Source organism: Gopherus flavomarginatus, chromosome 5 (assembly GCF_025201925.1).
Source record: "Gopherus flavomarginatus isolate rGopFla2 chromosome 5, rGopFla2.mat.asm, whole genome shotgun sequence".
NCBI lineage: Eukaryota > Metazoa > Chordata > Testudines > Testudinidae > Gopherus > Gopherus flavomarginatus.
In genome coordinates, this window is record NC_066621.1 from 25,138,398 (window position 1) to 25,161,783 (window position 23,386).

A 23,386-nucleotide genomic window follows, 5' to 3' on the forward strand; every position below is an offset into this window, starting at 1 on the left:
AGACCCTCCAAACTCATTTCACACGAGCTACCATGCTGTGGTGGCTGTGACCCATCTGTGCACTGCCTAACACCAAGGAGAGATCCCCGGGCTCCTTACCGCTCCTCGCGAGATGATTGTCTTCTCGTCCAGTTTGAATGCGGTGCCGATCCTCCGCCGCACCTTGGGGGGCCTGTCCCCCTGCTTCAGGGGGTACTCCTGTGGCAGCATGCCCGTGAGCTCCTGAGGGAGGACAGGGACAGACATCAGCCTCCAGGGCAGCACAGAGCATCACCAGGGGAAGAAGGAATCACACACAGCATGTCTTTTCCACCAGAGATGGGTGAGGCACGGGGCGCACTAGGGAGCATGTCCTGTGTGGGAGTGTGCCCCACCCTACATGCACGTGGCACGGGGGGAGTGATGCCCTGGAGGAGTAGGCCCTGGAGGAGCGGGCTCTGCAGCCAACACGCACGTGGCCCTGGCACATTGTTACATTTGCACTAACTGACTGGCACTGCCATGTATTGCCAGTCCTCCTGGGATAGCCCAGACACCACAGCAGCTATGGGCCCAAGCTAATCCTTCAATGCCAGGGCTAGGGTTTGCCTCAGCCATCTGGTCTGGCCGTGGCAGCCTGCGATCAAGGCCCGGGGGTTGCCAGCCCTCCAGGAATTAATATTAATCTTTAATTAAAGATAATGTCTTGTGATGAAACCTCCAGAAATATGTCTGACCAAAACTGGCAGCCCTAGGTACAAGCCGAGGCTTTGGGCTAGCTGGGGAGCCCCCTCTGCCACACGCAGGGATTCCCGAGTTCCAGGAAAGCCACTAGGTTCCTCTCCGAATGAGAGGTGGCCGAACAATCTCCATCCAGCCAACCCGCCGCCAAGCCCAGCCCACGAGATCCCCCCAGCGACCACGCCCATGTCCCCAGCCAAGCCCAGGGCTCCTTACCGCCTCGCGCAGACACAGCTTCCTCAGCTCCGCCAGACAGGCCTCCAGCCGCACTGCCAGCTCCTGCTGCTGCTTGCGCACTGCCTGGGTCAGGTCCTTCAGTGGAGACACGGGGCTGTCCTGGCCTACAGGGGATGAGACCAGGAGTCCCGATTCAGCAGCCAGGGGGGAGACGCAGGGCCAGCCCTGAGCACAGACTGGGGCCACTTGAGGCCTTGGGTTCTAAGGTGCCTGGGGCTTGGGCACCATATCTTGTGCCATCTCTGCAGCCCACCCCCTTCCCCACCCCACTCAGAGCTGGCTTCTCCCCCTGCAGGCTGGGCCCCTTCATTCACACCAGCCACCTTGGCTGGGGGCACTGCCCCTTTCCAGTATGAGAGTGGCAGCCTCCATGCCATGCGCAGGGCTGGGCACCAAGAAATCCATGGCTCTACTCCTGTCACCAACAGTGACTCCCCCGTGGCCTCGGACAAGTCACTGCCCCTCTCTGTGCCTCAGTTTCCCCTTCTGAATAACAGCACAAACCAACCTGCTGCTGGAGTCGCTGTGAAGATTTAACTAAACAAGTGGATTCACTGCATTTTGTTATGTTACTCTCTACAGTTGGCTCAAGGGCATCCCAGGATTCTAGTCCCTGTGCCAAAAAAGAGCCTAGAGACGGCCCTGCCCCACAGAGCTCTCCATCTCAGCCCAGTCCAGAGGGATCGAGAGTGCTCAGGTTCTGCTCACTTCACGTTAGCAGCTGGGAGGTGTTGGCCGATCTGGCTGCCGAGCCCACCAGTGTCATTGATCTCACTGAGGAATTACTCAGGGGTTTGGAATTTCCCATCTAAATGGGTTTTTTCGATGCAAGATGCACTAACTGCCAAATTGAAATTTTCTGCAGGAAAAATTTCAATTTCGCTAAAACATGTTGATTTTCTATTGGGAAAATCCAAATGGGAGCTTCGGGTCTGGGCTGGAGCAGCCCAGCAGCGAGGCTCTGGTTTGTCAAACCCAGGTTTCATTCTGAGCCACTTTTACACTAATCTGTCCACCAACACTTGTGCCCCCCGCCGTCCTCTAGGGACTGGGCTCCTGGCTGGACTACATCCCCCATGATGCACTGCGGTCACCCTATAATTAACAAAGGCAGTGCATCATGGAAGTCATGCAACCATCTTTTGATTTTTCTGCCCAATTGGGATAAAAATAATTTAGAAATACCAGAATTTTCCATGGGACAGAAATTCCAACTTCTGTTCTGATATTTCCCACAATGCATCTGAGACTGGTTCCCTGCCCCAGCCTGTCAACCCAGTGCCGCTCCTCATCCTCTGCAGACTGGGGTGGGGCCACTGCTGGAGGGGCGGCTCCAGGAACCAGGTGACCCTGAGCACTGATGTTTAATGACGCAGACAGAGCTGCCCCTTGGCCCATCCCTGGAGCCAGAGTGCGGCTGGCACCTAAAACACACTTGTCTGTAGGGCTATCCTAGAGCAGGCATGGCCCGTCTCAGGGAAAGTGGCACTTCAAAGCACGGGCTGGCCTGCAGGCTCCCAGCCCAGCCTGGAATGTTTCTAGCTGGAGAGTGGTATTAGCTCCTTTCACCTTGCAGGCTGCAGCCAGCTCTAGGTTGCTGTGATCAGATAAAGCAGAGTGAGTGAAAATACTGCTGGTTTAGTAGACAGCCGGGGCTGAGGTGGGTCCTGGGAGCAGAATGCAAATGGAGGGGCAGGAGAGAACCATGTCTCCCCTTCGCACCAGGACGTTCCTTTCAGCCCAGAATTTCCTACGGCTCAGGACCCACACGTGGGGCTGGATTTTGCAGAGAGCTCAGCACTCCTGGCCTTTTCCGTTCCATGCTGCAGACTTTCCTGAGCTTCCTGGGGCTAAGAAGCTTCCTCTGACACATCTGGTACCAGCCCCTGCCAGAGCTAAGGTCCTAGACTGGGGGCCTGATCCCGAAGACAGTGTCCTTGTAGGCAAATCCAGCTGTAAATCTTAGTGATGGTTACCACGCGCCGTGCACTGACAGCCCAGGGGATTTCAGGTAAGGTCTCGACCTTCATGGAGCTGGGGACATCCTCACCCCCCCCCAAACCAGCATCTCCAGGTGTGGGGGGCATCTTTAGACTGACTTTGGGAATGACTGGGCATGTAGGGAGCAGGATTTTCAACTGGAAAATCTGAGGGGGTTTGTGACAGTATCAGCTGATTATTTTTGCTAAATAAATGCTGAAAACTGGAAGTTCACAGAAACATTAAGAACATAACATAAGAACGGCCATACCGGGTCAGACCAAAGGTCCATCTAGCCCAGTATCTGTCTACCAACAGTGGCCAATACCAGGTGCCCCAGAGGGAGTGAACCTAACAGGCAATGATCAAGTGATCTCTCTCCCGCCATCCATCTCCATCCTCTGATGAACAGAGGCTAGGGACACCATTCTTTACCCTTCCTGGCTAATAGCCATTTATGGACTTAGCCACCATGAATTTATCCAGTTCCCTTTTAAACATTGTTATAGTCCCAGCCTTCACAACCTCCTCAGGTAAGGAGTTCCACAAGTTGACTGTGTGCTGTGTGAAGAAGAACTTCCTTTTATTTGTTTTAAACCTGCTGCCTATTAATTTCATTTGGTACCCCTAGTTCTTGTATTATGGGAATAAGTAAATAACTTTTCTTTATCCACTTTCTCAACATCACTCATGATTTTATATACCTCTATCATATCCCCCCTTAGTCTCCTCTTTTCCAAGCTGAAGAGGCCTAGGCTCTTTAATCTTTCCTCGTATGGGAAACATTGATAATTTCACTCACTTACCCAGATCTTCAGCCACCCCTGCTCCTCCAGCCCGGGCTCTCCTCAGACAGGCAGCTCTACTGGTGCTCCTCAATCCCAACACACAGCCCCTCCGCTATTCCAGCCCGGGGCTTCTCCCTGCATTGCCTACAGTTCCTGACCCCCGGCCCCCTACTAGCCCAGCCCTGAACTGCCCCCCCACCCAACACTCAGCTGCTGCCCCTCACTGCCGACCCACAGCCCCTGCCAGCCCAGCCCTGGGTACCCCCAGCTCTGGCAGTGCCCCTCACTCCCGGCCCGCAGCCCCTGCTAGCCCAGCTCTGCCTATGGTTACAGTTACAGGACAGATGTGTGTGATATACAGGCACTTCAGGGCGCACGTGTCCTGGGCAAATGGCCTCCCCCTGCAGACACAGCTCTTGATGCAGGGAAAACAACCTGAAGCCAGGAGGGGAATCCCCAGAAGAGACACTGACACAGAACAGCTTTCCCCCACACACCCGCCTTCCTGGGCTCACATTTCAGCACCAGGCCGATGCAGAGGGAGGGCGCGCAGCCCAGCAGCTGAACTTCCCCTGCCACTCACCCACCTGAGTGCAGCATGATCCCGCTGTCCGAGTCGCTGACGTCCTCTTTACTCTCCATGGGTGGTGGTGGCCCTGGGGGCAGGAACTGTGAGGTGCAGAGACCCACGCCGGGGCTCCTGCAAGTGGCTGACCCTGAGTGGGAACTGGTTAAATAAAAGACAAAGACTCAGAAGTGCTTCACACACACACCAACACACACACAGAGTTGTATAATGCCATCACATAGACACACACACGGTTGTGTAAGACTGTCACACAGATACACAGAGGAAAGCCATCACAGAATTCTTTTTGTAGAGTTGTGTAAGACCATCACACAGTCACAGAGTTGTGTAAGGCCACTGCACAGACATACACAGAGTAGTACACACGCACACAGAGTTGTGTGAGGCCATCACACAGACACACACACACAGTTGTGTAAGGCCATCACACAGACACACACGCACACAGAGTTGTAAGGCCATCTCTCACACACACACACACACACACACACACACAGAGTTATGTAAGGCCATCGCACAGACACACACACAGTTGTGTAAGGCCATCGCACAGACACAGTAGTGTAAGGCCATCACACAGAGTAGTGTAAGGCCATCACACAAACACACACGCACATAGAGTTGTGTAAAGCCGTCACACAAACACACACGCACACAGAGTTGTATAAGGCCATCACACAGACACATTGGGGCATTAGTTCAGCTGGAATGTTCGTTCTCGTGCCTTATCACCAAGCTCCCGTCTCTGAGCTGCCCTGCGAGGGGAGCTGGGCCCATGCTGCAGTTTGGCCCTGGGGCGAGGCTCAGGGATTGCCTCAGGCCCAGCTCTCTTTCAAAGCCTGCTGGCTCACTTAAAACATTAGCTGCACAGGAAGCTTTGGCCCAAGTTCGATGCTGCCCCAGGCTGTATAGGGGGAGCTGAGGCCAGGAGCTGCTGAGGCCCCCAGAGGGCATCTCAGATGGCACCCCTGGGGACTGGAAGATCATCTTCTTTCCTGCCTCCCCTTCCATCCGTCCCCTGGCACAGGAAAGCCCTGCGGGCAGTTGGAGTGCGCTGTTCCCCTGGAGCTGTAGGGAGGCACAGGTGCGGGGTGCCCCAGTCACACGGAACGATCCCACTCCATGAGCCAGGGCGTGGCCCCCAGCCTGTGACTGGAGCCCTGCGGGCCACCTGTCCCACTCACTGCTGCTCACCCTGCAGCTGTTCTGCTGGGGGCAGAGCCGATGTTTGTACCCGTCTCCCCACCCCCACCAGCTGAGTCAGCCTGTTACACAAGAACCTGAAAGTCGCCCAGAGTTCCTGTCTGGAGCTTATCCTGGGACTGGCGGCTCCCCAGGGGAGGGGCAGAGGGAGCCCACACAGAAAGGGAGTGAATCCCCCCGCCCTGCGTAGCTGTGTCGCTGTGGGTCCCCAGGGCACGCTGCTGGGGTAAACACTTGGCACCAGTGCAAAACACAGCCTGCGCTGGGGTGACTAAAGCAAGCTGGCATAAGCACTAGGGGTTGGCAGCCATCTAACTACACCCCAGGTCCCTGTGTAGATGGAGCAAAAGTGAGGCCACTGGGTGGCAGCACTCCGGAGAGTGGGTCCATGGGGCTGGTGGCTGTAACGCATTCGCTCCATTTGCTGGTGTCCCATCCCAGAGGAGGAAGAGCAGCAACCAGCCAGATCCCAGCCGAGTCTGCCAGCAGAGCACTGTACGCAGAGCACCACGTTTCAGTTCACAGAGGCCAAGCCCCCCCCGCAGTTTCAGATAACGCTGGAATCCCAGCCACCGAGTTTCACTCACAGTTTCAGGTTTCTGAGAGCCAAGCCGCTCACCGTTCGCCTCACTGTGAGTGGAAACCACAAGCCACCAGACTGGCGCTGGCTCCGTGTGCGCCTGCAGACCTGCCCTGATTGATTTAGCCAGTTCTTGTGAACGGAGCGCGGGCAGCTTGAAATCAAGTCAGTTTCCCAAGGGGAGTTACAGACTGAGCCACACACCCAGCCAGCGTGGGCACCCAGCCCTGGCAGCAGATGCCCCCCGTGCCACCCTGCTCTAGCCGACAAGTTCTCAGATGCGGCCTCTGAATTTCAGGAGCCTAAATGCCCCCAGCCAGGGCCTGAGGCCAAAGGTGCTGAACACCCGCAGGTCACCCCAGCTGCCTTGCACCCCAAAAATCAGACCCACTGAGACCCCCAAAGTGAAGGCCCCTCAAATCAGTGGCCACTTAGAAAGTTAGGCCTCAAACTGTTTGGCCGAATCCCCAGGAGCCCCCTGTGAACCACCCTGCATGTGGGCCCCCCGTCGGGTTCTCTCACGTGCTGTGCTCTGCCTCTGGGGCTACGCCAGGAACTCAGGTCCAGGCACAACCCCCGGCACAGGCTCAGCAGTGGCCACACAGTGGTGAGGAAACAGGTGACGCTCTGCAGCCGCTGGCACCAACTCCCCAGAGTGACCTGGCAGAACAGCTGTATGCTGCGCGCCACTCGCTCCAGAGAGTGACACAGCGGGGAAATTCAGGCTCTGTGCCCTCCCCAGGCGCCCTGCGACTTGGGCCAAGGAGCACGCCTGGGAGCACAGCGCTGGCTCCAGGCTTCCAGGGTCCCTGCAGATCTGCTCTGGCGCTCCCCTCTGGTACAGGCAGAGATAGCGCTGAGCGTGGGGCGCTGCTGAGCAACAACTGAGGTATGTCTACACTGCAGTGAACACCCACAGCCAGCCCGGCTCTGCTGACACGGGCTCGCACGGCTTGGGCTGGACACCAGGCCCTGGGACCCCAGAAGCAGGGAGGGTCCCTGAGCCCAAACATCTACACTGCAATTCTACAGCTCCATGGCCCGAGCCTCGCAGCCCCAAGGCAGCTTAACTGGGCCAGCCACGGGTTCACCACAGTGTAGACGTAACCTGAGAGTTTTTCCATCTGTCTCTGTCCTGTCTCCCACATTCACCCGCTGCTGGACAATGACCCCACTCTATCCCCCCATCTCTGCTGTGATGTCTTCTCCACCCCCGCCCCGGCTGGCTCCCCAATTCCACCCCTCCCCCTGCTCCCAGCTGGCGCCCCCACCCTTTCCCCTCCCCCTGCTCCTGGCCAGCTCTTCCTTTCTCCTCTCCCTCTTGCTGCCGCTCCTGGCTGCCCCCTCCTGTGAGGACCCTGAGCTCACTCAGGCCACGTCCAGACTAGGAAATAAAATCGATTTTAGATACGCAACTTCAGCTACGAGAATAACGTAGCTGAAGTCGAATTTCTAAAATCGAGGTACTCACCAGTCTGGACGGCGCGGCATCGATGTCCGCGGCTCTCCGCGTCGATTCCGGAACTCCGTTCGGATTGATGGAGTTCCGGAATCGATGTAAGCGCGCTCGGGGATCGATACACCGCGTCCAGACTAGACGCGATATATCGATCCCCGAGCAATCGATTTTAACCCGCCGATGCCGCGGGTTAGTCTGGACGAGGGCTTAGTCGCACCCAGGCTCCTGCCTCAGCAGCAAGGGAAGGGCCACGCCTGCTCACTGTAACAAAGGATTTGCCCTCTGGCCCTGGCAGGTTCAGCCAAGGGAATGGCCAGTTTCTCTGGGCACGGAGCACAGGTTTTGTTAAAGTCTAATATCTGTCAGCTGGAAAATGGGCGCGGTACAAAGCTGCCCAGTCTGAGGCCAGCACTGGAGCTGCAGATGTCAGCTTCGCTTTGGGGGGCCTATGCCCTCACTTTAATGGGCTCCTGGGAGGGACCCATCCCCCTCATTTCTGCCTCCTCCCACAACTGAACAAGGAGTAATGGTCTCAAGTTGCAGTGGGGGAGGTTTAGGTTGGATATTAGGAAACACTATTTCACTAGGAGGGTGGTGAAGCACTGGAATGGGTTCCCTAGGGAGATGGTAGAATCTCCTTCCTTAGAGGTTTTTAAGGTCAGACTTGAGAAAGCCCTGGCTGGGAGGATTTAGTTGGGGTTGGTCCTGCTTTGAGCAGGGGGTTGGACTAGATGACCTCCTGAGGTCCCTTCCAACCCTGAGATTCTATGATTCTATGTCCTCATCCCAAGTTCGGCCTGGTTAGTTGGGAATTCCAGCACAACAATCCAGATTCCACTTGGTTTTGCATCCAAACCTCAGCAGCCCCACAAATCCGCCTCTTCTCCTTCACAACCAGGTCCCAGGTTTGGGGCGGGGGGAGCCGCACAGCACCCTGGGTGGGAAGTGAGCATAAGAACATTCAAACAGCCAGACTGGGTCAGACCAAAGGTCCAGCTAGCTCAGTCTCCTGTGCCAGATGCTTCAGAGGGAGTGAACCATCCTATCATCCATGCCCAGCATCTGGCAGTCAGGTTCAGGGACACCCAGAGTATGGGGTTGTGTCCCTGAAAAGCCTGGCTAATGGCCACTGCTTACCTAGTTCTTTTTTTTAACCCTGTTATAGTCTTGGCCTTCACAACATCCCCTGGCAAGGAGTTCCATAGGTTGACTGTGTGTTGTGTGAAGAAATACTTGCTTTTGTTTGTTTTAAACCTGCTGCCTATTAATTTCCCCAGATGACCCCTGGTTCTAGTGTTATGTGAAGGGGTAAATAACACATCCCTGGTCACTTTCTCCACATAAGTCATGATTTTATAGACCTCTATCATATCCCTCCTTAGTCATCTCTTTTCCAAGCAGAACAGTCCCAATCTTTTTAATCTCTCCTCATACGGAAGCTGTTCCAGACCCCTAACCACTTGTGTTGCCCATCTTTGCACCTTTTCCAAGTCCAATACATCTTTTCTGAGATGGGGCGACCACATCTGCACACAGTATTCCAGGTGTGGGCATCCCATGGATTTATATAGAGGCAGTATAATATTTTCTGTCTTATTATCTATCCCTTTCTTAATGGGAGAAACAAGAAACTGGGAAAGCTTCCTGAGGTGTCAGCCATGATTAATTCATGAACAAGAACAGAGCAGAGCTCACGGGATCACCCTGCCGGCTGCATGCCCCTGCCCTGTCCAGGCCAAAGCCTGCCTTGCTCCCACCACAGCCATAACAAATCATAATATTTTCCCTGTTTCCATCTCACTCACCTCTTCCTAGCCCCTCCTCTTATCCTCTGGAAAGTTCACCAGAAATCCATATTCCAGCCCTTTGGAACCTTGGCTCTTTGCCTCTGTGATTCGTGTGCTGCAGCCCTGCATGTCACTCCATCTGGCACCTGCCTGCCAATGCCAACTGCCACCTCCTTCCACTGCCCATGCGAGGATCCCTTTTAAGGATCAGGCTGAGGAGCCCCTGCTGCTGAGGAAAGACCTGCCATGAGCACAGCCCCTGAGGACACAGTCTGAGTCTCTGGCTCACTCTCTTTTCACATTGATTCGGCAGCCATCCTGAGCCAGTGTCTGCAATTCTTTCAGCCTTCTCCAAGCCAGTGCCAGCCTCCCTGCTCTTCCTGCACAAAGGGCCAGCTCCTTACAGGCTGTGTTTGCCCGTCTGACTCTCAAGCTGAACAGCGTGGCCCCGATTCTCTGAAGCGTTCAGCGTGCTGGCTGCTGAGCTCCCAGAAAAACTGGACCTGCATATCTCCAAATCGAGAGCCCATGTGGCTCTGTTGTTGGCACACTGCCATGAATGCCTGGCATCCACACAGCCCTGTGCTCTCTTTGGAAGGGATGCAGGTTGGTTTGCCAGGGAAGCTGCAAGCAACTTGTGAGTTCCCTCACCCCTTGGGATAGGCAGCAGAGCCAGGGCATGACACCTCCACTCCTGCCCAGGCACAGCCTAAGTCTCCTTCCCGAACCTGCTGGCATCAGGGAAGGGGTTAATTGGCAACAAGTCACAGAGGCAAAGCGGCCGTCTCCTTCCTCATTACTCATGCAGAGCCAGGCAAAGGGTGGCTCAGTGATAACTCACTGATTGTACATTTCCCCCTAGCAGGTCCACAGGGGACCGGGGTGGGGCAGAGGCAGGTGGGCAAGGGCCAGCAAGGACGTGCCTGCACTGGGCTCAGTGGCGAGGGGAGAGAGGGCCAGGTCTCATGTCAGGACACAATGCAGAGTGGTTCCTGCATGCGCAGCACCTACACGTCACAACGACGAGTCACCAGCTATAGCAGGAGATGGACACGCGCAGAGCAAAGGCGGCACCATAACAGGCAGATTCTTCAAACATCCCTAGGCTACGAGGCACCCCCAGGCAAATCCGAGAGAAACCTGGACAGGCATTAGCCTGGGTTCCAGTGATTCCTATCTCTACTCAAGGAAAGATCATAATGAATAAACAATAGCTGTTCTTATCTAGTGCTTTGCATCAGCAGATCTCAAAATACTTCACAAAGCAAGTCAGGATCATCATCCCCATTGTACAGATGGGGAAACTGAGGCACGGGGAGCAGTAGTGACTTGCCTGGGTCACCCAACAGGCCAGTGGAGCCAGGGAAAGAAGACAGGTCTCCTGAGTTAAAGCGCAGTGCTCCATCCACTAGGCCAGTGGTTTTAAAACGTTTTTTTCTGGCGACCTAATTGAAGAAAATTGTTGATGCCCGCCACCCAGTGGAGCTGGACAGAGGGGTTTGGGGTATGGGTGGGGGCTCTGGGCTGGGGCAGGAGGTTGGGGTGCAGGAGAGGGTCAGGGGTCTGGGTGCAGGCTGTGGGGTGGGGCCAGAGATGAGAGGTTTGGGGTGCAGGAGGGGGCTCCAGGTTTTGCAGGGGCTCAGGGCTGGGGCAGAGGATTGTACCAGCAAAGAGGGGCCTCCCAAGGCCTGCCATGGAAGCTGCCCTCTCCCTTCCAGGATCTGTAATTAGCACCCTTCAGAGAGGGGAGGGCCAGCCCCACAGTCCTTGAATACAAAGAGCTTGTGGTAAACAAGGAGGCTGCTTTTCCCTTCTCCCTTCCCCCATCTCCCCACAGCCCCAGTGGAACCCAGGGGCCCCAGCAATGGTCACAGGAAGGAAATGTCTCCTAGGCCACAGCCATGTGCTCTGGTACCACCAGCAGGGCTGGCAAATTCTCTTCCCCCTCCCCCCCCGGTTTCCCTTCCATTCATTCCCCCACCCCAGCTCACCTTTACTGACCCCCAGGAAGGAACAGAGCCATCCTTACCTGGGGGGCTGCTCCGCCCCGTGCTGGCCCAGAACCCCAGAAGGAAATGGTGTCGAGTTGCCTTTTGATTTTAAATCCAACTCCCGGATTTCTTCCAATCTCCCCACACTCAGTTGACTGGTCCCCTCTGCCAGCCTCTCCCCTTGCTCTGGCTCCACTCCTCTGGCTCTGGCTGTGCCAGGGAAACCAGTGAGTCAGAGAGGAGGGGCAGGTGAGCAACACCTTCCCAGCCCTGCCAGGAGTGGCAGGGCCAGGCGCAGAGGCAGCATGCAAGCAGTAGGAGGCGAGGCGTTCCCGGGGCAGGGAGGAGCAAGCCCTCTTCCAAGAGCAGAGTGGGAAACATGCACCGCACAAGACACAGAACCAGGGCCCAGTGGCCTGTGCAAACCAGCCAGAGGTTCAGCTGGGCCACCAGCCTGGGCCCTCACACAGCAAATCGCCTGCACCCCCGCAGTGCGTGTGTATCCCTCCTGCTCCATCTGTAGCACATATCCCCCTCCCACTGCCCCACAGCAATAGGAGCGGCTCAGGGACTCAAGCCCGCACACAGCGCTGCGATTATGCAGGCTCAGCTGGGGTAATCCGAGCTCACCAGCTCACAGCTGCAGGGATGAGGTGGGAGGGAATCCCCGCACGGGGTCTCCCAAACGCAGGCCTGGCCTAACTGGCCAGAGGCGCACCAGGGAGCAGTGTCTGTCACAGAGGGATACGGGAACTGAGTGAGCTCTAGGCTGGACCAGCCTGAGTAAACTATATGTCTGATTCCCCTCTCACCCCCCACCCCCACCGAACCCAATTCCCCTCTCACTCCCCCCAGTGTAAACCAGTAGGTGAACTCTGCCTGCCCATGGGATGAGGTCCCACTGGGGAGTTGCAGGCAGAGGAAGGCTGATCTTCCTCCTACTGGTGCATCGTTTTGAGGTTTAGGGGCTGGATGCCTAGCGCGGGGCAGCAGGGCGCGTGTACAGACGCACCTGGGGAACTTTCACTGCAAAAATGTAGCTGCAACTGCTTGGTGCAGTGAGCAGAGGTTTTGTGAAACCCCAGTGGGACCTGACTATAGGATTTAGGTGCCTAAACTGACACTTCACTCCCTCACCCCTGAGGGAGTGTGTCCTGTGAACTAGAAGAAGAGCGGAGTTCTAACCCCAGCTGGGTGACACTGAGAAAGTCATTTCCCGTCTGGGCCTGTCTCCTGCCCTTCATCTGTCCTCTGTATTTCCACGGGGAGCTGTCAAGGAAGGGGCTCGTTCTCATCCCATGGATTTCCAGCTCCCTGCACAACGGGGCCCGGATCTCCATCTAGCCCTTCTGATGCTGCTGCAACACTGTTTCCCAGCAAACAGCAATGCTGCACAGGCAGGAGGGGAAGATACTGTAGCCAAGTAAAAGAGCCTTGTTTCAATAGGCGGGATATAATTACTGAAGTTGGAGCTTGGCCAGGACTTCATTAATTGTTCTCATTATTTAACATTTGCATATAGCGCTCCAGGTGTGTCTGGCACTCACACAGCAAGGCAAGACACAGGATGAGCATGTCAAAATGGCCTAAGAGATTTAGGAGATTAAACGTAAAGTAATGCACATTGGAAAAATAACCCCACCTATACATACAATATGATGGGGGCTAATTTAGCTACAGCTAATCAGGAAAGAGATCTTGGAGTCATCATGGATAGTTCTCTGAAGATGTCCACGCAGTGTGCAGTGGCAGTCAAAAAAGCAAACAGGATGTTAGGAACAATTAAAAAAGGGACAGAGAATAAGACAGAGAATATCTTATTGCCCTTATATAAATCCATGGTACGCCCACATCTCGAATACTGTGTACAGATGTGGTCTCTTCATCGCAAAAAAGTTATATTGGCATTAGAAAAACTTTAGAAAAGGGCAACTAAAATGATTAGGGGGTTGGAAAGGGTCCCATATGAGGAGAGATTAAAGAGGCGAGGACTTTTCAGCTTGGGAAAGAGAAGACTAAGGGGCGATATGATAGTGGTATATAAAATCATGAGTGGTGTGAAGAAAGTGAATAAGGAAAAGTTATTTACTTGTTCCCATAATACAAGAACTAGGGGTCACCAAATGAAATTAATTGGCAGCAAGTTTAAAACACATACAAGGAAGTTCTTCTTCACACAGCGCACAGTCAACCTGTGGAACTCTTTGCCTGAGGAGGTTGTGAAGGCCAGGACTATAACAGGGTTTAAAAGAGAACTGGATAAATTCATGGAGGTTAAGTCCATTAATGGCTATTAGCCAGGATGGGTAAAGAATGGTGTCCCTAGCCTCTGTTTGTCAGAGGGTGGAGATGGATGGCAGGAGAGAGATCACTTGATCATTGCCTGTTAGGTTCACTCCCTCTGGGGCACCTGGCATTGGCCACTGTTGGTAGACAGGATACTGGGCTGGATGGACCTTTGGTCTGACCCAGTATGGCCGTTCTTATGTTCTTATGTCTTCCAATGGTGAATGTGCTCCTAAGTCACTTGGGCATGTCTTCAAAACTCCCCCCACACCCCGTGCCCCAAAGAACATTACAATCCAAGTCACAAATGGCAGAACAGGCTAGGAACAAACCTCAGGGAAGAGTGAAGGAGGACAGAGGTGGAAGTAGCTCCCCCAAAGGGCTCAGGGCCAGATCCCCAAGCGCTCATCACCTAGCCTACTGAAAACCTGACCCCAGTTGTTTGTTATTGTGGGATCTCTCCTAGGCACTGGACTATCCAAATCAGCATATTACACACCCACCTCCCAGCTGCAAACTAGCTCATTACTGGAGGGCTAGTTTGTTATTGCTGGCAAGAACTTAGATAACAGTGCAGCATTTGCTAAGACAACCCGTCACAACAGCCTAATAATTACTCACTCAACACCAGTGCGTTCAGCCCTGTATAAACACTCCCCTCATAAGGGGCTCCCCGGCTAACCCAGACACAGACACTCCAGGTATGTCACATCTGACACACGGGTTACAGACACAGCATGCAGATTTGGCAGCAAGATAAAAGGCAAACAAAGGGCTGGATTTCTGTTTACTGGAAATCAAGCTGAGCTGCTAGATTCCAAAGGCCTAGGCGTGGAGACTCCACCAAACAGCCGGAATCCTGCTGTTGCCACCACGAACACTCTGCTGAGTACAGTGCCCATGCTGGGCGGCTGTTGTTTTTATAGTCACACGCTCGGCTAGACCTATCCTGAGTCAGTGGAACTCCAGCCAGCTGCCAGGGCTGGGCCATGGGGCCCGGTTCTTTCTGTAAAGCCCCATCACACAAGCAAACGGAAGGAAATTCACCGTCACTGACCACCCCCCCAAGGCGGGGCTAGAACAATGCTCCACACCTGTCTCCTTCAGACAAGACCGAGTCTAGGCTGGATCAGTGATGGATGTGCAGTAGCTGCACAGCCAGAGTGAGAGGTTGCATAGAATGGAGCCAGCCCCTGTCCGAGGGGCTGTTTGGTCACAGAACTTTGACTTTTCTCTGGATATATCTGCAGGGACTACAGTCTAGTGGTCAGAGCAGAGCCCAGGGCTTCCTCTGCTCTCAACTGGCTGGCTGGCAAGTCACTGCCCTCCCATGACTTCGCTTCCTCACCTGCAGAAGAGGGCTAGTGAGACTGGTCTGCTAGAAGGCTGAATTAACCAATCTTTATAATGTGCTTTGAGATCCTCCAATGAAAACCAGGCTGCTGATGGGCAGCGCCAGGGAGTGATTATTAGTTGTTGTCATCATTAACCAGGCCTGGGTGCGTAAGTACCACCACTCCCCCACAACCCTTAGCCCTCGTCTCCACACAGAACTTGTACTGTGTAACAGTGCCATTAGAGTTAAAGTGGTCCAAGCCCTGAGTGTAGACACAACTATACTGGTATGAAGGTGTTCTTACTGGTCTAATTCATCCCCATCCAGGAGAGGGAACAGACTCTCCTGGTTTAAGGCACCTGTATACTGGTATGACTGCAACCACATTTGTGCTCGTAGTGGTGTAACTGTACTGGTAAATAATCACACTTCTGCCTGACAGCACAAAGCGTGTGGGCGTAGCAGGCCTTCGAAACAAGGGAACGCCAAGTTAAGGGATTTTCTTTACCATACCCCACCCTACACACATCCCAGGAACCGCACTCAGCAGCACATCCACTCCTGCAAACATGGCCAGAAACACAGTCTCCGCGCCCCGTCCAGCACACTGGGATGTATAGCCCATCTCTGAGGCACTCTGGACATCTCTGCCGGGATGAGCGGGAATGGGAGGGGAGAGGCATACGGTGACTGACTTCAAATGCAGTTACACATACAGACAGCACCTCGGAAGGGCCCTGGCATCTCAAGTGGGGCTGCCAAAATAAAAAAAGAAGAGTGCCTGCATCTGAAAATCCTGGCCAACATTTCTGTCCTGTAGTGCTACCCTGCTATCCTACTTCCCTCCCACCAGCCCACCCATCCACTCTGGTAAGAACTCAGCCATGGACCAGGGCACCCGGTGCCTGGCCAGCAGCAGAAGGAACACAGCTGGGTTCTGGCCCAAGAACTTTCCTTGTTGCCCAAGACAAAGACTTGACTTGCCCAGGCATGTCTGGTGCAGGACTGACTCACGCACTGGACACAGAGGACGGGATGTTGCATCAACAGGGGGATTATTAACCATGCTCAGGGAAGGCTGAAAATAAATACTGACGAGGGAACGCTGGTGCCACAGGGAGAGCTCTTCAAAGAGGCCAAGTACCCTTGGGTGGCAGAACTGAGTTCAGGTGGAGAGGAAGGCTGGCCTTGTGGCTAAGGCTCAGGAGATGTGGGTTCAGTTCCTGGGGAAGCCCCAGAGTCCCATGAGCTCTTGGACAGGTCACTTCCCCATGTTGTGCGTCAGTTTCCTCAGCTGTACAATGGGGATAACACTTGTCTACCTTGGATGGAGCCCACTGATAGCTGGCAGATGCTCAGATACTCCAGAGCCAAGTGCCACAGAGGCTCCTAGTTAAACACAGAGCCAGAGCCCCCATGGTCTCAGGGTGTTTGAAACTGGGGCAAAGGTTCTGACACTGCTCCTCATAGCCCGTGGCATTTGTCAGTGCCATTAAGTGGATTGCCATGTGGGGTGGGGGCTGTATCCTTCATATAGGCAAGATAGGTCACCGTGAGACTGAACACAACGAAAAGGGGAAGAGAAGGAAGATGGGTCCTGTCCCAAGCTCCTGAGAAGTTTCTCTGCTCTCCCAAAGCCACATCAGCTGATCTGAACAGGCTGGGACTGTATCCCTCTCGCTGACCCTGGGTGTAACTCCAGTGACTTCAGCAGTCACTCCTGATTGACAGAGGTAGCAACACAATCTGAACCCAGCCCTGTGCATGGCCTCCTGGTGTTCCTGACATCTTCTCCCTCCCCACTAGGAGGGCCATGGAGATCATGCCCATTTGTAGCCACGACCAAAGCAGGAAGGGGCGAGGCAGCCAGCAGAAGGCTCATGTTCTGCCAGCAGAGTCAAGAATTCTGCACCCGAGTGCCTCAGGCTGCACTGACCATGGGCCTGTGGGACTGTGTAAATGGGCAGTAGAGCAGTGCAAAGGACGAGCTCCCTGCTCTCACTGGCAGGTGGGTGTTATACTGTGCACACAAAGGCAGACCAGACACCACAGTGCCAGGTAGTCGCTAGATGGAGGTGGTGTACAGGCTCACTTTAAAACAAGACTATGGTCTACATGGTCAGTTGGTGGAAATCAGTCTAGGTCGACAGATTCCAATGGAGCCATGCTGATTTACACCGGCTGAGGATCTAACCCATTATCGTTCCTTACAGCTGATGTTACAGAGAACCCTTGGGAAGGTGCAAAGGTCAGGACTTCCAATTCTCCGGTGAGGGGTGTGGGCCCAGCAGCACGCCTGTCCAGGCTAGGGAGGTACCGCTAAAGCATCTGAAAGTCAATGGAACTTGTGCTCCTAATTCACTTAGGGTGCATTTGAAAATCCCACCTGTCATCTCTGTGGGAAACATTTTCAAAAGGGCCTCAATTACCCAGCAGCCTATGTCCCATTGGCTTTCAGTGTGTCACCGAGCACTTTTGAAATGTTACTCACAGAGACTGCAGGTGGGATCTCCCAAAGTGCCTAATGCAGGGGTCCCCAACACAGTGCCCGCGGGAGCCATGGCACCCACGGGGGCATCTAAATGCGCCCGCGTCCTGGCCGGCGGTGGAGCATCTGCCGAAATGCCGCCGAATTTCTGTGGCGTTTTGGCAGCGATGCCTCTCGATGACGCCACTTGCTGCCGACATGTGACGTCATCAAGAGGCATCGCCACCAAAACGCTGCAGAAATTCAGCTGTGCCGCCTCTCAATGACGCCACTTGCCGCCGACAAGCGACGTCATCGAGAGGCGTCGCCACCAAAATGCCGCTGAAATTTGGCGGCATTTCGGCAGGTGCTCCACCGCCGCCACAGTCCTTCATCTGGCGCCCGCCAGACGAAAAGGTTGGGGACCACTGGCCTAATGTTAGTGAGGAGCACAAGACCTCTTTCAAACAGGCCTATGGTAGTACAAACTAACAACCTTTTCATCTGGGCCAGCAGCATCCCCACGGGGCAGTTAGTGCTCCCCACTTTTGGGTGCACTGTCATTCACCCACCTCCCACAGTCCGCACTGCAGTGCAGGGTGAGCGATCCCTTAGGCCGGTGCCAAGGAATCTCCTGGAACATCGTGCTGCTGATTTGAGGTTTTATTCTTCGTGTTTCCAGCCTTGCCCAATTTCCCCTTCCCCATCCAGGGGAGTTGGCAAAATTTGGACAGCTCCTGGTTAAATAAAACCAAGGTCCTTCCAAGGTGATGAGCCAATTGGACAGTTGCTCAGCACTGCTTTGTACCTGGGAGCTCACATGCTCCCTTGCACTGGATCAATCCCATGGCCGCACAGACGCCCCCTTTTCTCTGCACTCCTGCTATGTCATCACAGCAAGGCCAAGCTTATCTGGAGCCTGGGCTTTGTCTCAGATGCCAACACCTGTAATCCACAGCCAGGGCTACACTAGACATTTTTGCTGCCATAGCAATGTGGGTTGGGGTGTATTTCGCTCAGGGAAATGGTACAAGCTATACTAGCAACAGCACTTTCTGGCCGGTGGATGCTGCATCTCCAGCAGGAGAGTTTGCCGGTCCAGCCGTGCTGTTCAAGCTGTGCTGGCACCCCTGTCCAGTGCAGCCTCAGCCTCACTTCTCACAGGAGACTCTCCCCAATTCACAGCAACAACAGGGAAGCCAATGATTGCATCCTGCGCTGTCCGGCCAGGCTGGGATTGCCAACGGGGACCAGAAGAGTTCAGTGCTAAACCACATGTCCCACTGGACATTTGTCTAGCCAAGCCACTCTAGCTCAAACGCAGCTTATGGGCTGCACGTGGGAACCCAGGGGTGGTCCTCTGGCCTGTGCTGTGCAGGGGCTCAGACTAGATCATCAGCACGGTCCCTTCTGGCCCGACCCACTGCAAATGCCTGACACAAATCAAGTGGGCTGCATTACAAACATGGTTTGTTCACTTCTTTTGACTAATGACCGACCAGGGCTCTGGTCCCAGCTCTGACACTACCTTGCTTTGTGGCCATGGGTAAGCCTAATCCAAGCTCCCTGTCCCTCCATTTCCGTATCTGTACTGTGGGGTGACGATACTGAAGTGCGCTTTGAGCTCTGTGGGTGAAGCATGCTACAGAAGCGCAAAATAGGATTTGTTTTAATAGACCGTCCTTAGATCATTCATATAGTGCCTTCCACGCAGGGATCCCAAAGCACCTCACCAACAGGGGGTTCAGTCGCACAACCCCCTGGGAAGCAGGTCAGGATCTCATTTTTACTTATTTGTAATTGGGGAAACTGCAGCACAGAAGGATTAAACTGGTTTGGGGTGCTTTAATTTGTGAGACCCCCAGCCTGATTTCCGAGATGCAGAGCACCCCCAGGGTCCCCTGGCTTCAGCTGGGATTTGGGGGTGCCCAGCACTTTGGGAAATCAGGCCCTAAGTGTTTCAAGTTTGACACCAAAACCAGTGTCTACCTTTGAAAATCTGGTGTGACGAGCCCAAGGTCGACAGAGCCAGAAACAGAGTCCTGGGCTCCTGCCTCGTGCGCTGTGAATAATACCACACTATGCTCTCCCTCCTGACAGTACACTGGCGGTGGCAGCTTCAAAGTGCCAAAGTGATTTAGGAGCACAAGTCCCATTGACTCCTAAGTCATTCAGGAAAATCCAGCCCCCCTGGAAAAGCAAACAAACGGCAATTGCTTTTGCAGAAGTGACCATGTTGAGGAGCGGGTGAAGGCCAGTGGCTGTCGGTGGGTGGGAGAGGCTGGATTATCAGGTTTGCATGTTAGCACAGTGAGCAATAAAGACTCTGTTGATCCCAGAAACCTTGTCACATTCTCTGCCTCTTGTCGCCAGGGATCAGGACAGTTTCTAAACCTGCCTTGCTCCGTATCTCTCAGCTGCTATGTGCCAATGGAAGCAGCATGCAGACCAAACTGCACTGTGCTGTGCAAACATTCCCTGCCCAAGAACAACAGAAATTAAAGGCAGAAAGCCAGTGATAAACACAGTGGTGATCCCCAGCGGCTTCCCTTCCAATACCCCTCTCCTGCCTGCCCTGCTCCTAGGCTTCTTTGTCTTAGCCAGACAGCAGGGGAATTCACAGAACACTGTGTGGATTCTTCCTGCTCTGATAATCAGCTCTTTAAAAATAACCCACAGGGCAGGACAAGTGCCATGTTAATGTCTCCCTGCCTGGTCACAGACCATCCATCATCCAGCAGGGCTGGGAAAGAGACTGATTTCCCTTGCTTCAAAGATGCAAACCTCGTCAGGGTTGGGGATCCTTCCCCTCAGCAGGCGGTAGGAGGTTTTCCTGGACAAAAGTCCGCTTCACAAGTGGGCTTCTGAAGAACCGCTATTGCCTGCACAGTGGGATTGTCAGGGAGCTTAGGCTGTGTCTACACTGCCACTTTCAGTGCTAAAACTTTAGTCATTCAGGGGTGTGAAAAAACATGCCCCCCGCACGACAAACATTTTTAGCGCTGAAAAGTGCCGGTATAGACAATGCTTTATCTCCGGGAGCTGCGCTCCCACCGCTTGTTCAGGATGGTTATATTTTATCGCTGGGAGAGCTCTCCCCGGCCAAAAAGCACGACTACACTGCCCACATCAGAGTGCTGCCGCGGCCGGGTTGTAATGTGGGTAGTGTAGACATGCCCTTAGAAACTCACCTCTCAAAGCACCAAAGAAGGTGGCAAGTGGAGCCCAGAGGGCTGGCCCTGGATTCCAGCAGCCAGCCATGGATGGGGGATATTTACTTCAGGGCATCACAAAAACATGAGGGGCCAGATCTGCAGCAGAGCCCAGCACCTTGCACCTGCCCTGGAACATTAGGGGTTAGATTTCCAGAGACAGCGCCCAACAAGCTCAGCTCTCCCGAAAACCCAGGCCCTTATTTTGGTGCCTAAAGGGAAGCTGGGGCCTTCTGAAGGCTGATCCAAAATGTACTGTGTTTTGGGGACCACACCCCGCAGTCTTCCCACAGGCAACCACCCTCCTCCGCAGCTGGATGAGGCACTGGTTTAGTGCTGGTAATGTCCCTGGTACATACAAGAGATAAAGCACCTGCCCCAAAAAGTTTGTCATGACAAGCCCCAGTCTTGCAGGCAGATCCACGCAGGCAGATTACCAGGCCTCGGCACAGCCCTGCACAGACCTTAGGCCGAACTATGGTCAAAGGCCAAGCTACGGGACAATACAGAACACAGGATGGGGAGTGTGATTTCTGGGCTTTTCTCTTTTATGCAGTCATGAGCTTGCTTCCTATGGGCATCATGGGAGGAGTGAGCTTTTATGAGCACTCTGACTAGGTTGTTTGATAAACCGGGAGGAGAGAAGAGTGGTGTATTGAAAGCTGTGTTAAAATTGAAGACTGACTCTTTAAATATCAGGGGGGTTCCTGGTCCTGCTTGCAGGCTGGGGGCTCTGTAGGGCAGTGTGCAATCCAGGCCTAGGAGCAAGCAGTCTGCCTGCAACCACCCAGCCTATAGGAAGGTGGACTGAGTTGGGCCTTATGCCTTAGTGAGCAGCCTGCTTTGTCTCTCTCTGTGTTTTGGTCCTGTGTGCTATTGTTCAGCATTCTAGGACACAAACTTGTGAGACGTTGCAACCTTCCAGCCAAAGTATTTATGTTTAGCTAACATGTCAGTGTGTATGCCATGAATGAAGGGTATGCCACGGGGGCAGGCCATGGGGTGAAAGGCCCTGGGACGGGAGAAGAATATTATTAGGGTGTCAGATCTGATGTCATTGACGGAGCACAGGAGAAGGTGTGAGAAACACAACAGGAGGCATGGTCCAAGATGTCTCCAGGAGAGGCAGCAGCAAGTCCGGTGGGACTCAGGAGACTGGGCTGTATTCCCAGCAATGAAGCAGACTGTGGAAGGAGCCATTTCACCTTTCTCAACCTCACTTCCCTTCCACTGTGTGCTCTCTGGAGCATGGACCATCTTGCGCACTTTGTGTGTGTAGCATCCGGCACAGTGAACCCTGATCTCAGCCACGGCTGCAGGCACTGCTCTGACACCAAATAATAATAATAATGGGAGGCTAGCCTACAAAAGGACTGTAGGAATTGGACCTAAAACCTGCCTGCATTTCAAGTACCACCTCATTTGTGAGGTGCTGGGTAGGGGTCTATTGGAACTTCCATCACAAGCAAACAGAGCAGACTCTGCATGGATTTTATCTCGTTGCCGCCAAAAGTTGCCCCAGGGCAGACAATGGACATTCCTGATCTCAGCTCTTCGCCAAATCACTGTTGAACCATTCTGAGAAGGGAAAAGTTAACCAGCTCCATCTTTTTAAAAAAAAAGTCAGTGAAGTAGAAGGTGACTTTATACAGTGTCTGTCCCAAATGCTGCATGCACCACGCTTTGCGGAGGTCAGAGCCAATCCTGCAATTCCATCCCCACAGGCCCATGCAGAGTCCTGCTGCAGCAGATGGGCTCCTCCAGGCCCACGATTCAGCTGCAGGATTGGGGCCTGGGATAACTCCCTTCAAACAATAAATAGCAGCAAGTGAGAAGCCCTGAGAGGTAGGGCTTTGTGGTTAAACCACTGGACAGGGCCTCCAGAGATCGGCACTGAGTTCCTAGCACTGCCACAGACTTTCATCGCTCTGTGTCTCAGTTCTCCATCTGTAAGACGAGTACACTGATAAGTCCTTCCCCCCACCATCTGACTTGTGTGTGTAGGGCTGTAACCCTACCAGGCAGGGCATGCCTCTCCCTGTGTGTGCGCCCAGGCTAATGGGGCCCTGAGCTCAGCTGGGGTGTAGAGACTTCTCTGTGATATCGCTCTGAAGAGCTGGATCTAGGACTTTGGCCTGTTCTTCACACACAGCCCCGCCGTCAAGGTTCCGATTCCAAACCCAGAACTGAAATACACACCTGGTCCGGAGCCTCTTTCACCGAGCTCAAGAACCCTGGGCCAGACTCCAGGCTCGGTGACACTGCTGTAAATCCAGAGTAACTGTACTGAAGCTGATGGCGTTACCCCAAATTTACACCAATGTGGCCTCCTGGATCCAATGAGGAGTGTGAAACCCAGGTCGGATTGGTGACAGCCTGGCCCATCTCCATTGTGAGAATCCTTTACAAGTTTCATGCAAGCACAGGCAGAGACTGTCTTTGTGTTACCTGTATGTAGGCTGCCAAGTTAGGAGCCCTGATCCCTATCAGGGGTTGGAAGGTGCTGCTGCAATAGAAATGATGGGCCAGCTCTTCAGCTGATGTAAGCTGGGATAGCTCCACAAGGCAGCTGATTTACACCAGCTGAGGACTGGCCCAAAGGATCCCCAGGGACCTGCACACATGGATAACACACTAACGCACACAAGAGAACAGGGACATATTCACTCAGAATCATTAACCTGCCGCAGAACCGTCCTGCACCCAGCACAGCAGCCAACCTTTCCCTTCCTTCATGCTCTGAACTAAGGG

General features: G+C 54.0%; 1 protein-coding gene across 4 annotated transcripts in view; it reads right to left on the reverse strand.

Annotated features, from left to right (window-relative positions):
• INAVA (innate immunity activator) overlaps positions 1-23,386 on the reverse strand; it is a 35,971-nt gene that overhangs the window by 11,795 nt on the left and 790 nt on the right. For 2 of the 4 annotated variants that reach the window (XM_050956204.1, XM_050956201.1), the window contains exons 2-4: positions 4,313-4,452; positions 937-1,061; positions 100-222 (exon numbers count right to left, since the gene is read on the reverse strand). In XM_050956204.1, the coding sequence (XP_050812161.1) occupies positions 100-222; positions 937-1,061; positions 4,313-4,367 (303 nt within the window). In that variant the 5' untranslated portion in view covers positions 4,368-4,452. Of the gene's footprint in view, positions 1-99; positions 223-936; positions 1,062-4,312; positions 4,482-11,334; positions 11,401-23,386 lie in introns of those variants that run through there. The other 2 variants (XM_050956202.1, XM_050956203.1) reach the window with 2 other exon arrangements.